The sequence below is a fragment of the Carassius carassius genome, chromosome 39 (genome assembly GCF_963082965.1).
Source record: "Carassius carassius chromosome 39, fCarCar2.1, whole genome shotgun sequence".
In the NCBI taxonomy this organism is placed as follows: Eukaryota; Metazoa; Chordata; class Actinopteri; order Cypriniformes; family Cyprinidae; genus Carassius; species Carassius carassius.
Window position 1 is genome coordinate 2,556,479 of NC_081793.1, and position 15,313 is coordinate 2,571,791.

Genomic DNA, 15,313 nt, shown 5'->3' on the forward strand with positions numbered 1-15,313 from the left:
CTAGAACTTTTATAAAAGTCTGTTCACATACAAAGACCTTGCACATTCATACCTTACAACACACCAGAGTTTTTATTCCTGTCATAAAATGCCAACAATTGGCAAATCTAATTTAGTTGGATAAATAATGAAGCAAACAGTTAACATTTTAGTTTGCTTTTCCAGATGCTCTATTCTTCAAAACTGTGAGGAACCTATTGAAACTTTTAAAAACTTTTGACAAAAAAATGAGGACATGGCTGATGCACTTTGCTGGCCAATCACGATAATAGAAGAGTGACTTGTTAAGAAAGAATAGGGTTAATTCGGGATAACTGGGCCAAAACGTGTCCCAATTTACCTGAATTCACCCCCTATAGAAAGTATAGCACATGCAAATTATGATCGAACATGAAAGTGAGAATTTAAAACAAATAAAACTGACGTCCGTTAAAACATCTCTCTCTCTCTCACAGTATTAACCATCATCTCTATGTCACAGCCTTCAGGGTTGATTCCAGTTCTGCGTGACATTTGCTCATGGTCAGGTGTTGACAATGGGTGTGCTTTAGAAACTGAGGAATGCTCATTAAAGTCCAGGTGATAATTACTTCGAAACCCCTCCTTCCAGTTCCTCCTCTTCCATATGGTGCTGGACAAAGAGAGGGTTTAAATAAGGTCAGGTAAACAGCACTACACTCGACACCTCAAATAAGCACAACACCACAGAGAAGTGGTGTGATATATCTTAATATATTTTACTTGATTTTTATGTTGTTGTTCACAATGTCCACAGTGATCAATAATGGTTTCTGAAGGATCATGTGACACTGTAGACTGGAGTAATTACTTTTAAAAATGTATCAAAGTGGAAAATTATTATAGGAAATCTATTTGAAAATATTAAAAAATTTCACAGTATAACTAATTTTTTTAACCAAATAAATGCAGCCTTGAGCACGAGAAGTTTCTAAAAGACATTAAAAAGTCAAATTTAAAACAAATTTAATCCAAAAAAAATGTAAAGGCAAACTTCTTGAATGATATTCGCTTAATATTGGCTAATTTTGACTTGATGTTCATTTTAATCCTAAATCATCCTCAGTGTCCACTAGAGGGCACTATTTTCCACAAGGCTAATGTCTCCAATGCATAGCCATCATTCCACTTATGATTTATTAACAAGTCTTTTGCCACTTGCCCTTTTCACTGATCTTTCTCTTCTGAGGCACTTGTGATCTTTTCTGTGAGTCTATGAAAAAAAAACTCTTTATAACAGTAAAGCAGATTCTTAAATGCAGGTGTGCAGGTGTATATATCAGTTGTCCCTCCATCTCCCAGAAAACACGTATGTGTGTGTGTACATGTATATAAAACTCACAATTTAAAAGTTATTCTTACATTTACTTCGTAGATTTCACTGCAAAAAGACACATGAACCACAAGCGGCAAGTGGACGCTTTGACAATTATACTAAAAGCACAAAAAATAAATAAAAATATCACACTGATCACACCATTGTTCAGCATTTTTGTGGGTGAAAGGTTTCACACAAGTCACAGCGTTCATCAATAAAAGCTGCTTGTGTTTGACGGAATGACTTGACAGAAACTCTTCTTCATTTTGACCGAATAATCTTTATTAATTCACCAGATTGTAACACAAATAACTCGATATTTCCTCCCAGCCCACTATTATCATCTCCAAAACTGCAGAAGCCTCGACACTGGAAACTCTGGAGGGTATGAAGCTCTCAAATTACGCTAAAAACAAGCTGTGGTGCCAATTTATGCATTACCAATAAAACTGAGCTTTTATGATTTGGTGTTATCTGCAAACTATAGCACTGCAAAACTGAGGGTAAAGCTGACGTATTACAACACATCTGGAGTTGGTGGGTGGAGAGCAGAGCAGAGGAACCTGCAGTCTGGTTCTGGAATGAAGCTGTGTGTGAACAAGCCGCACTGGGATCAGTATGAGCTCTGGTTCTGGTTTCTGTATCCTCCTCGCTGGTAGTTCTGTTTCTGCTGGTAACCACCTTTCTGATCTACAGCAGTGACAGAGAACAGAGAAACAAACTCATTGAGTTTCAGATGTCATATGGGCGGCACTTACAGTTCATATCAAGAGACTGAAGCTGCTTTGAGGTTGTCAAGGAAGAACGAGACAGTGAGCTAGAGAGAGAGAAGAAGGTTGCCAGCGCATTCATTGGTGAAGGCAGAAATGAGTGAACAGGTGAGTTAAGGTGGATGAAGGAATGACTGAATGATTGAACATGTTCATAACCACCTCGTTGGTAACCTTGCTTCTGGTGGTAACCTCCCCTCTGGTCTGGAGCTGCATAGTGAAAAGTGTTTAGAGACACAGGCGCACATGCACTTCAACTTGCACAAAGCACTTGAACACACACACACACACACACACACTGCACAGCAGCTGTGTCGAGTGGACACAAACGGGAAGCACACGAGAGTACACTCTGAATGTGTGTGGGCTGTCATATGCATGGCTGTGTGTGTGTGTGTGTGTGTGTGTGTGTATTCAGATGGCTGTGGGAATGATAATTACCTCTCTGGTAGTTCTGCTTCTGTTGGTAACCTCCTTTTTGATCTGTGTGAGAGAGAGAGAGAGAGGTTTAAGTGATTTGAAATGAAGTTATGGCGGTTCAGCTCAATTAAAAACAAACATACATAAATATATTTTCTTATGTGATGTAAGTGTATTTATAGATAATTTTAAAGCAAATCATCATACCTCTGTTGAAGTATCCTCCATAGACGCCCTGTTTGAGGTCGAAGACACGTTCGTTGTTCTCTACCAAGCCGCCCAGTTTCTCGGCCAGCTGCAGGGCCATGTTCTGCAGGGATGTGGGCTCCGTCCTGTGCATCACCACCGTCTGAGTCGGCTGGTCTAGAGATGCCTGAGCAAAGTACGCACAAAAGAGCAGAATGAAGAGACTGGTGTGGACGTGGATGGAAGGTTCAGGTTAAACTGACTGTTTTTCTTTTACCATGAGTTCTTCATTGATGATCATCTTGCTGATAATGCTGTGCACTGTGGGTAACTCCAACTCAAACATCTCTGACAGAGTCTCCATGCTGGAGGAGAGGAAAAGAAAGTGATGAACAGCTGCAAAACCCATGGGGCAATTAAAAATGGCACATGAGGAATTGTGCATGTTTTGCATGCTTGACGTTAACTGAGATATAAGTAGAGAATTGTGTAACTAGGCTGAGTGTTGATCACATGTACCTGATTGAGTCGTACACGCTACTGTAAGTGAAAAGATAAGTGCGCAGCGACTCCTCCTGGATCTTCCTGTAGGTTCAGAAACAGCACCAAACATTAGTAGAATACAAACGCAACTGCTAAAATCTTACGTCGGGCATCCTCAAGTGTCTACCTGACGAGCATTTCCCGCACACACTGGGTTTCTGGGAACAGATCCCACACTTTGCTGTTCATCTTCTCATTGATGATGAAGGAATGGCAGGTTCTCCAGTCGCCCATCTTCATGGCCTTGCTGGCAGCCACAACGTGCTCCCTCATGCTCTCGGGAGGACCTGAGGAGGACAAAGTCACAGATTCATATTAGGGCTGCTCGATTATGACAAAAATCTAAATCACGATTATTTTGGTCAACATTGTAATCATGATCATTTAACACGATCATGAGGGGGCCATAGGACCAAAACTTCATATGAGTGATGCATATCAAATATGTATTTTCTGTAAATACGGTTGCTATGACATCTACATTGTAGAGACCAGTGGAATTTTAAACAAACAAACAAACAAAAAAAGTCCACAAAATTGACAATTACTGAAAATAATTGAACTGTCAGTAATAAAAAAGCAAAAGGACAAATGCAATAGACTAAAAAGATACAAATGAAAAACTGTGCTTTATAATGTTTATTTTATGCAAGTCTCAAGCAGTTTACAGCCTACTACAGAAATTAATAATCAAATAAAAAAAGCTACAAAAGTCCTTCACTCAAGAGCAGTGTGTATAGACTTGCGCCAGTATTCAGTAATGCGATTTATCACGGTAATGAATATGCACGATATTGTTATCGTGGGGACTTCTAAATACCGCACAGTTTCCCATACATTCATTAATTTGTGGCGGCCCGCCACAATATCAACGCTGACCGCCACGGATTGATTCAGATTTTTAAACTATTTAATATGGGTACAATTGTATTTTATTGTAGAGCTGCGCGCTGCTTGCTCCCTCCCTCTCACAAACTGACAACGGAGGCACGCACGACTAGCCACGATCTGAATCAAAACATGAGCATGCGTTAGTTAGAGGACGCCGGATTGTTGCCGGTGCTTAATGCTTATTCCCCCAGCGAAGATCCCAGAATCAATCCGGGGTTGAATGGTTAGTTATGAACACTGTTGCTCAACATAACTCTGAGAAGTTAGTCTATGTTAAGAGCTGTCGCGTTTCCATTACAGATTCCTGCAAAAATTTTGTGATTTTTTTCTAAATATCGATAAACAACTATTGCGAAATGACGGCGTTTCCATTAACCGATGTTATGCGACTAAAACGTCATTCTTTTCCTCTCGCGATCAGTCCTTCCAAATATCATGGCAACGGACGTTGGTAGGTTTATATATATCACAGCCACCAGACTAGACATTATATTATTATTATCTCCAGGTTCAGGTTGGTGTGTGTTGGTTTTTGTCCACCTCAATCTCCAGGTTTGTGTGTGTGTGTGTGTGTCAGAGTCTGTGTGTGTCCACCTCCAGGTCCAGTTTGGTGTGTGTCTGAGTGTGTGTGTGAGTCTTTTTGAATGTTTGAGTGTGTGAGCCTGTGTTTGAGTGTGTCAGTAAGTTTGTGAGTTTGAGTGTGTGTGTGTAGCAATAGCAATGTCTTTAAAGGGATAGTTCACCCAAAAATGAAAATTCTATCATAGTTTACTCACCCTCAAGTTGTTCCAAACCTGAATGAGTTTCTTTGTTCTGCTGAACACAAAGGAAGATATTTGGAAGAATGTTTGTAACCAAACAGATCTCGGTCCCTGCTGACTATCATAGTATATATTTTTCTTACTATGGAAGTCAATGGGGACCGAGATCTGTTTGATTCTGTCATTCTTCCAAATATAACCAAATTATCCCTTTAAGGTATCTGACACTAAGTGTTGGCAATGGAAATGTGTACTTGTCACTAAAAATATATGATATATTTATGATATATATATATGATATATTTTACTTAACCCCCCCGGTCACCGGCCCCCAGTCCCCGAACACCACAGCACCGCAAATAGAATCTAATTCTGTGGGAAACACTGTACCGTGAATAATTATATATTACAAATTATTCCAAATTTGGGATGCATTTTAAGAATACTATTCCCATCAACTGGTCAAAATGTATGCTGCTTGAAAGACACGTGTGCGCTCTGATGAAAACAAGCACGCATGAGAAGCACATGGGGAACACGTATGAGATGCACTGAATGAAAGCACATTCACTCTCTGACAGCAGATGGCGCTAAACTGCAGACAATGCAGTCATTACCCTGGAAACACCATAAATAAATCTGCGCTACTTTCTAAAACATATTTAATAATTTTAAATAGCCATTCAGAATTGTGTATTTGCTATGATCTTCATCACAGTGCAAATACTTAAGTCTTAATAGGCTATTTTAATCTGGACTACAACATGACAGAAATAGTTTGAAACAGTTACATTTTTTTATAGTTAATTTACATTTTACATTAGGGCTTCATTTTTAACATTAGTTAATTCATTAGTTAAACTGCCAATTAACAATTCTTTTGAACATTCATTAATTTTGGGTATTCCAATATTTAATAACACGTTGATTAAATCTAAAGTTGCAACTGTATTATTTAATGAGCTAACGTGAACTAAAACTTATTTGAACAAAGATTAATAACTTCTAGAGGCGGCAGTGGCTCAGTGGTTCATGTAGGTTGTCTACAAACCGGAAGGTTGGTGGTTCGATCCCCGGCTCCACCTGACCAAGTGTCGAGGTGTCCTTGAGCAAGACACCTAACCCCAGCTGCTCCCGACGAGCTGGATGGCGCCTTGAATGGCAGACACCGCAGTCGGTGTATGAATGAGTGTGTGAATGTGAGGCAAATTGTAAAGCGCTTTGGATGGCCATGTGGTCTGTTGAAAGCGCTATATAAATGCAGTCCATTTACCATTTTACCATTTACTTCTGTAGCAAATGTAGCTATTTCTCATTGTTAATGTTAATGGTGAACTAAAGAGATCTTATTTTAAAGTGATACGTATGGGTCTTTATAGTTCTTTTGCACTTTAATCAGTGCAAAACTTAACTTTATATATTTTTCTGTATAGCTTTATTGTATTTAAATGTTAAGTTATTTTTGTTATGAGAAATTTTTTTGTTAACCTGGTATACTGTATTATGAGTACTTTTTTTAAACTAAATTTCAATACCGTGATAAAAGCATGAGCAATTAATCGCAACAGGAAAATTTGATACCTGAATATCCCTAAATGTGTGATTATAAATTTGTCTTTTGTTGTTTGATTAATAAGCACACAGTCGCATCTGTTACTTTAAGAGCCGCACGGATCCAATTTACCGTAACACACGTATTTTTATTCTCAACTCTTTACATTCATTACATGACCGACGAATGTATACATGAATAATCACCAAGCACCGCATTTTGACACATTTTTGCATGTACTTAACATTGATTTTACTGATTTGCACGGGAAATTGGGCTTTTATGGAGGAACGAAAGCGCAGCGCTGCAAAAAGGGGGCATATAAAAAATAAAATTGTTTTATCTATTTTCAATTAATCGCACAGCCATAATACATATTACTGAGATTAAAAGCTGATTTGGATTTCCCATCTGTCCTCGTTCTCTCTCTCTCTCTCACTCACCCAGCAGTGGCTGTCTCTCGCCCACCCTCAGCTGGTGGTGGAACTGTTTACTGATCATCCTGCGGCGGGCATCAAACTCGTGGGCCGCCATGTAAGGGATCTCCAGAAGCATGGCTGACACCAGGTACACACACTCCAGGAGCTCCAGGTTAATATGCATGTGGAACGGCACCTAAAACAGAAATCAAAATGTATTTCACCCAATGTTGTTCCAAATCTGAATGAGTTAAGTTTCATCTCTTGCATGCCATAAAAGATGAAGAATGTTGGTAACCGAACATCTGACGGTACCCACTGACTCCCACAGTAGTTTCTCCATACCATGGAAGTCAAAAGCTACCAGCAACTGATTGATTACCAACATTCTTCAAAATATCTAGAACTATAGGTTTAGAACAAAGGTTTGCTTCATATCAAAGGTAATAAAATACAAAGCTTTTTAAATATACTGGATGAAGACTGCAATAAATAATGAATTCAATACTGTCAACCCAGTCCTGCTAGAACCACTCACAAGGCCTTCTTGCATTCAGACGTCAAATAAGCAGGTGACTTTATAGTTTGAATATGAGTCACTAGAGAAAACGGTCAGGTGTGATATGTCTGTACCTGTCGCCTCTTCTCGATCTTCTCCTGCTCAGGGTTTCTCTCCTGCATGTTCCTCATGAGAAGCCCCTGTCCCAGCAGCTCCTTGGCTCTGCCGCTGGACTGGATGTCCAGAAGGGCGTTGTGGGCGTCTTTGATCATGCCCTGACGGAAAGCACAGATGCCCAGCTGCACCATGGTCCTGTTGTACAGGATCTAAGAGAGAAGAAGAGATGAGCCAGGAGATCACACCAAGCAGTTGTTCTCCAGGAGGAAGGTGTGCGCACCTGGACAGGAGGGTCGGCGTGCTGGATGTTGTCTTGTAGGTGGCTCATGAGCATGAGGTCTCTGGCCTGGTACCAGCGGCTGTGCAGGGCATGATGGTAAATGTGGCAGAGGATTGCACAGGTGCGGATACGGTCGGTGCGGTCTTTGGCGTAGATAAACTTGCACAAGCGGTCCATGATGATGGCGCTGTCCTCTCCCTCGCTCTCCTCCTGATCCTGCTCAGACTAACGGACAAAGAGGTCAAAGGTCAGCATCAGGGTTTTAACAATAACCAAAACTTAAACTAGTACATTTATTTTGCTAATTGAAATAAAGCTGAAATATTGAACACACACACAAAAAAAAAATCGACTTTAATTTTTATTTTAATTTCTTTTATTTTAAGAAAATAGACTGTAATGGCTGTAGACGGTAATGTTTTCTCTTGGTTCATCTCAAATTAATTTTGATTAATTAAATTTAAAAGTCGCAGGACCAGCCAAACTATGAAAAAAAAGTGTGACTTATAGTCCGGAAAACACGGTAATATAAATTACATTTAAAAAATTTTTTTTTGGAAATAAAAATATGAAATTGCTACAAAAAAGTACATTTAAAATGTATATAAAACAAAAACTAATTAATAACTAACTAATATTAAAAAATAACAATATGCAAAATAAACTAAAAGCATATGAAATTGCTAATATTTTAACTAAAGTTAAAATGAAAATTTTAGGTAGAAAAGCAATTCAAAATATTAATAAAACCTATAATAGTACATAAATACTAAAATATCACTGGTTGGCAATATAAACAAATGGTCCAGTTAGCCAAGGCAACATTTCTAAGTTTTATTTTATTTAATTTAGATTAAGTTGAAGCATTATAATGAAATGTAAAAACTAACCGAAAAATAAAGTTAATAAAACTAAATGATTAAAAAGTGAAGTCCAGTTAGCTGCTACTGGTCAACACATGATCTGGTTCCACTGGTTCACCTTGGTCTCTCCCTGCAGGCCCAGGCTGCGGCGGTGGGCTTTGTAGTCAAACTTGTAGTAGGTGTGCATTATTCTGCGCAGGTAGACTCGACACACTTCCTCTGTGCTGCCTTTAGACTCCAGATACTGAAGCAGACGGTCGATGATGCCACACACACGACTCTCGTCCTTCAGGTTATCTACGTACTCTGCGAGAGAGGAAGAGGAAGACGAGTCACGCCGCACGCCACCCAGACGAGTTCAGCGGCTGGAATCAGTCTGTACTCACCCTGAGAGTGAGGGTCTGTGTTCTGCATGATTTTGGTGAACTCTTCATCCATCCTCTCCACCAGAGTCAGAATACAGCCGCGTACACGGAACGGCTGAAGAGAAGCATCACAGCGATCAAAACATTGAATCAAATTCATGTGCTATTGTTAAAAGTGTAGCTATATATGACGCACAGCTCACATGGGAGTCACTTTCAAACCACCAAGCTTTTTGTTGGTCAACATGAGCCAGATCTATACAGGGAACCTTTTCGCCCTCATGTAAAATGCCCAACTTGGGCTTCACAATTAATTCAAATAATACCAAGATCGGAATACGGCTTAGAGCAAGATTCAAATGACAAAGTCGCTGTAAAATAAAGTTTAAAAATAAAGAAATTAAGACAAATATTAGTACTGTAAATTTACATTAGTAAATATGAAGTAAAATTATAATTTAAAATAATAAAAGTTAAAAGTTAAAATAGTAAAAATTATTTAAAATAATACAATTAATTATTTTAAAGTATATCATTACTTTAAGTCATAAACTTGTTATTTTTTTAGATATATTGATATATAAAAAAAAAACAAAAAAAAACAAAAACAATAATGGCCAAACATTACAGTGGCACAAGTCATTTTTAAAATTGCACTTTAAATTTTATAAAAAACCAATGCAATTTGATTTTCCCCCAATTTGTGCAGCTGAACTTCCTAACAATGGATTTTGCTGGCATATTTCTGCACAGCTTTTCACTTGTAACTGCTCAAAAGCACTGTTGATGTGACATGTGATACGGACCTGGTCAGAGATGCCCAGGTTCTCGCTGTCCTCGGCGATGTTTTCTCCAATGAAGATGTTGCTGTTTGCAAACAGAATGTCCAGCAGCTCATCGATGCATTCCAGACACTTCTTCCACATATCCGCCTGGAGAGGAGTGAAAGACAATAAGGTGAGTCGAAATCATGTGACGAGCGTAACACCATCAGCGCGTCTCAGAGACCCTCACCTTCATGAAGGCGGCCAGGTTGGTGTTGTAGTCGTACAGGGAGGCGATGATGTTGAACTTAATCTTGACCAGGATGCCTTCGCCCAGGTTATTCTCATTAGAGATGCCAGCCAGAGCATGAAGGAGCTCGATCTGAGCAGCTCTGAACCACAAGAGAACAAACATTTTGCTTGTGTTTATGCCTACTTGTATGAGGATTATTATTATACATATTAAATTTATTTAAATAATTTCTTAAATCAAAGTATAAAACTCAGTTAGCTGCAAATGCAACATTCCATTTCTGTTGTTTTTAACTATTCATTTTTCAAAATTCTTGAAACAATTTATCACATTTTCCACAAAAAGATAAACCAAACCCATAACTTGGTCAAAATGGGAGAAGGGGGGGAATTTTTGTAAATTTAAATTAAATTTATATTTTATACGTTATTCTATTTTCAAGGAGGTAGTTAAGATTTTTTTTAGATATATTTTCATTGGAAGATCCCATTTAAAGGGTATAAAGTATAGTTCTATACATTTAATACCATGTAATTACTAATATCACTTTTTGGGTGTCATGCCATTTGAAAACCTAGCGGGTCCACTTAAAAAGATCAAATTATATAATTTTTTTCTATAGAATTCACAAGTGTCTAAATGGTCCACTGATGAGATTTTCCTACCTGTCTGTTCCTTTCTTTCCTCTGGCCTGCAGGATCTCACTGAGCTTCTTGATCACCACAGCGCTGTTGATCTCTGTGCCCTTGGCGAACATCTTGGGCTTCTCCTTCACCAGCGGCACGCCGCCCTTCACCTTCTCCCATCCTCCTTCCTCTGCTTCTCCATCTTCATCGACCTCCTCCTCCACCTGCTCAGTCTTCTTGTGCCTCTTTCTCTTATCGTCCTTCTTGCGGTCATGTTGCTTGTCGCCGTCTTGAGCTCTGTGACGGCGAGTGCAGAGTGTAAAGACGCTTGAAGCCATTAAAGAGAAATAAGCTTACCAGCTTAAGGTTGAAACACATACTTTTTGAGGAAGACCACAGCCAGCGATGCTGCCGCTCCTTCGTTGTCCTCGCTCTCACCGCCGCTGTCCACAGAATCAGAGCCCCAGTCCTCACTATCCTCATCATCTTCACTCTCCGACTCCTCATCCTGACACAATGACAAAGTGCTGAATCGTGAACACAGCTCAAGTCAAGTCATTTGCCCCAAAGTGACTTTCTAGTTCTTTTAAAAACCGTGTAAGACGTGTTTGGACCTACAGCAGCGCCTTTGAGGAACTTGCTGGCCTCTGGTGCCTTCTTCTCCTCTTCTTGAGGCTTCTTCTTCATTAAGCTCTTGGCAGTGACGTCTTCATCATCACTCTCCGATGACGAGGCTGCACATCAAACAAAGAGCACATAAAGACTCAAGACACCATTACAACCTTCAATGGACAGCAGCTCAGAGATAAATGAGAAGACGCACCACTGCCGATGTCATCCTTCTCCTCTTCTTCAGCTGACTGCTCAGGGTTCTGCAGGAACATCAGAGTAAACCATGAGGCTGACAGCACATTTGAAACAGCCAATTTGACCTACTAGCAGATGGTATTGATACTTTTTTCCCCAGTGACATTTTAGGGGCCAAGCCACTAATGGCGCAGACCTCTATTGATCCCCCAGGGATAAGTATTTATTTTTTCGACTATCTGGGGCGTTTTGGGGGCCTCAAACACTCTTGAAAATCGGCACACGTTGTTTAACCCCTAAATCGAGAACAAAAAGGAACTTAAATATATTTTTACAGCATTTATTAATCTTTTTTTATTGTTAGTTCATCAAAATTTTCATGTTTATTCACAGTGTATTAACTAATGTTAACAGATACAAATTTAATTCATTCTGAACACATTAACTTACATTAATAAATGCTGTATAATTTTTAGTCATGATTATTAATTCAGTTAATGTTAACAACTTAAATGTTATTGTAAAGTGTTACCAAAGTTTTATATATTGTACTGTGCGTTTTACACTATGGAGTTTTGGATTAACCCTTTCATTTCCGTATCCATAAAAAAAAAACAAAAAAAAAAAAACAGACTGCCAGGTTACTGTATATGCTGATGCCACAGGGTTGGCATTTGTGCTGATGGCTTGGGCCCACCAGCATTATATATATATATATAGGATTACAATAACCACAATTTAAAGAATATATACATCTAGTATTCATGAAAGCAATAAAAATAAACATTTTGATCTTCATTTTATCTGGAATCTTACTGGTAAAACAGGCCTTTTCTTTAGGGGAAAAGAATCCATTGTTTAATTCGAGCTAAAATATAACAGACAAGTTCTTGACAGATTTTGTGAGGTATATTTATAAACAGGCGTTTTGCCAAGTTTTAAATTTCAAATGAAAGACTTTTAGACCTGTAAAAATAAAATCAATACTGTATGCCCTCACAGAACACATTTTTACATTTGCAAAATAAGATAAAGAATATGAAATACATTTAATGATCTAGAACACATTCATTTGCAAAACGGGAACTGCAAGTCTAAGATACTGAATATGTTTTAATATATAACCAATTTCAGTGCATGTGTAATGTCCTAATATATCAAAATATATACAAATTGGATGTCAACTGATATTTGATTTTTCAATTCACATTGCGGTGGACACTGACATGGACAAGAAGAAACTGTTGAATAAAGAATTTTTTTTCCTTTGCACACGAAAACTACCTTTCTGGGCCTTGAATGCATCAGTTGCTTTGCTGTCTATGCAGCGTCAGAAAGCTCTCGGATTTCACTCCCCCAAAATAACACCATAAACTGAATTTAAGACTTAAGGACCAATGGAAACACTGCAAAAATCTTAAACCTGCCCATATGTCATGTACAAATAACCGCTCAGTACCTCTTTATAGCTGGCAATCTCGGTTTCAAAATCTTTGTTGTATTTGCGGATCTTCTGCCGAAGTGTGCTCAAGGCTTTGGCATTGTTTTTGTTCATCTTCTTTTTCCCCTCCTTGTCCTCCCATAGCTATCATGAAAGCAAAAGCTGTTAATTGCTCATAAACAAGCTTTAATCATGTGACTAGATGTCCTGCTGGCTCCGGTGTGATCTACAGACCTGGTTGAGATAGTCCTCCAGATCAGCGAGCAGGCGGATGTAGAACTGCGGCACACCCTCTTTGTCCACGATGGTTTTGCTTTTGAGGAACGCTCGATACAACTGCTCAAACTCCTCCAGACATTTGGACATGTCTCGGATCTTCATGGCATTTCGGATTGTCTTGATGATGTTGGTGAGCTCCTCAAACCTGAAATGCAATGAAGAACAGAGAATGCGTTTCTAAACGAGGTTGGAGAGAAAGCTTCATTCTTGAGTCTGATGTGGTACATTCTGCACTCACCTCTTGTCCTTGGCACTGCGTACCACTCTCTTGGTGTCCTCCTCATCATCGCTCAACAAAAGAGCCCTACAGAGACAGCAGCAGAGTCAAACACTGCAGCACAGCTGATTACCTTTCCTGGCAGCTCAGAAACTGGGTTATAGTTAATTAAATCTAAAAAAACATTAAAAAAAAGTCATAAACATCTTAAAGACATGTCCTAATGTCTATATGACATCTGATAGGAAACGTCCTATACTGTACTGTCATATTGCCTACATAAAGATTAATGGCCAATATATTTATTTTGGCATTTTTTTTTAATCCTTAAAAATCTCTATATTTTTGTCTCATTTAACAAATGGTTTATACAAAACTATTTTCAGCTCAATATTTAGTATATATTACAGTCATCTATAAATGTTTTTATTTTTTACGTTTTTCTTTTTCATTGATATATACAGAATATATATATGGAAAAATATGGCTGTGTGAATTGTCATATTTACCAAGTTCTAAAGTAAAAAAAGAAAAAAAAAGAAAAGTGGTTTTGTAAAAAAGTGTTGCTTAAGGCAGTAATATTTCAAGGCCTTAGGTCTCTTTAACGCATATTCATTGGCAGCCAAAAAACACAGGTAATGGTTTGATGGCACAACAGGTAGCTCAGTATACATTGTCCTACATGCTAAGCGTAATGGTCTCATGCTCGCATAAAAGTCTGTATTTTTTTTTTTTTACAAAGGTTCTTGAGACTATGTAGTACGGGGCTAAGAATATCATGAAAAGAAACCCAAAATGAAAAAGTGTACATTGCATAAAGTGCACCAGTCATGTTTGACAATCACTAAAGAATCACTAAACAGCTGCTACTTCTTGTATAATACACTTAATTTCATTACATATTTATTATTAAAACAAATAATAAATGGGGGCAAAATTCTGGAAATGCAAATATCTTTCCATACTCTGCTTTCTTTTTCCATACTTTTCCAGAGCTGGAAATTACTTGAATCAAATTCTATACTTTTCAAACCCCGTAGGAACCCTGTAAAGTATTTTGTTAGAATGCACCCTATCAGAAAAACAACTTACGGCTTATTGAAAGTAGTCCCGGTCGTTTTGGGAGTGATTTCATCCGCGGACGAGGATTCCTCCGACTCACTGTCGGATCCGGTGGCGAAAAAACGCGACATAACTGACGACTGCTGACACTGAAATGAAAAATAAAGAAAGGACGAGGAAAAAACTACAGGAGGGAGTGAAAAATACGGTTTCAAACCTAACTTAGAAAGGCATGTAGAATAATGTCACGGGCTCACGACTATTTATTCTGCTGGCGCCTTCGTCCGTTAGTATGAATGACTGACTTTCATCAATTGGCTTTTAAAATGCCAATGATCGGGGCATTAATGGAAATAAACTACAACCAAAAATCAATTTTCTGTGTATGGAAACACATGTGACGCATAATAGATAACTAACTTAACGTTACTGTGTTATTTCATCAGCGAAAACGTGCCGCTAGCGGCTGGTTCAGGCCTAACGAGACTAAAACTGTATGTAAGTGCCATATAACCGACAATTCCCGAAACGTTACATGACACATGCGGAGCATAACGTTACCTGTTATCTGCTGGAAACGTAAGATCTCTCGTTTGTGGATTCCCTTCGTTTCTTCTATATCAACATTTGCAGTTTCGCGAGAGCAATTGACGGCGTGCCTCAAAGCCTTGTCGGCTACTTCCAGAGAGAGCGGAAGTGATGGAGGCGCGCCAAAGCTACAGCGGGCGTGCGCTAGCGCTGGCCTGGAGCGGAACTACAGGAAATACACCGCTTCCCATTTTGTGTTCCACAGAATGAAAAAAAAAAATAAAAAAATACTTATTTGCAGCAAAATGGTGAGTAAAGGCATCAAAGGTTTGCT

General features: G+C 38.7%; 1 protein-coding gene across 2 annotated transcripts; it reads right to left on the reverse strand.

The window, feature by feature from the left end:
• Positions 1-1,593: 1,593 nt before the first annotated feature.
• Positions 1,594-15,171, reverse strand: eif3c (eukaryotic translation initiation factor 3, subunit C). Of its 2 annotated transcripts, XM_059530409.1 has the most exons (23): positions 15,013-15,171; positions 14,482-14,600; positions 13,411-13,476; positions 13,128-13,317; positions 12,912-13,037; positions 11,469-11,517; positions 11,264-11,379; positions 11,026-11,153; positions 10,685-10,942; positions 10,017-10,158; positions 9,809-9,934; positions 9,024-9,117; positions 8,756-8,943; positions 7,775-7,999; positions 7,512-7,703; positions 6,903-7,074; positions 3,383-3,542; positions 3,232-3,297; positions 2,990-3,077; positions 2,734-2,899; positions 2,548-2,589; positions 2,269-2,316; positions 1,594-2,026 (listed from the first exon to the last, which is right to left on the reverse strand). In XM_059530409.1, exons 2-23 carry the CDS (start codon positions 14,580-14,582, stop codon positions 1,950-1,952), a joined length of 2,820 nt encoding a protein of 939 aa, XP_059386392.1. In that variant the 5' UTR covers positions 14,583-14,600; positions 15,013-15,171; the 3' UTR covers positions 1,594-1,949. The 2 variants fall into 2 exon arrangements, with proteins under 2 accessions (XP_059386392.1, XP_059386393.1); XM_059530410.1 differs by lacking the exon at positions 2,269-2,316.
• Positions 15,172-15,313: the final 142 nt, after the last annotated feature.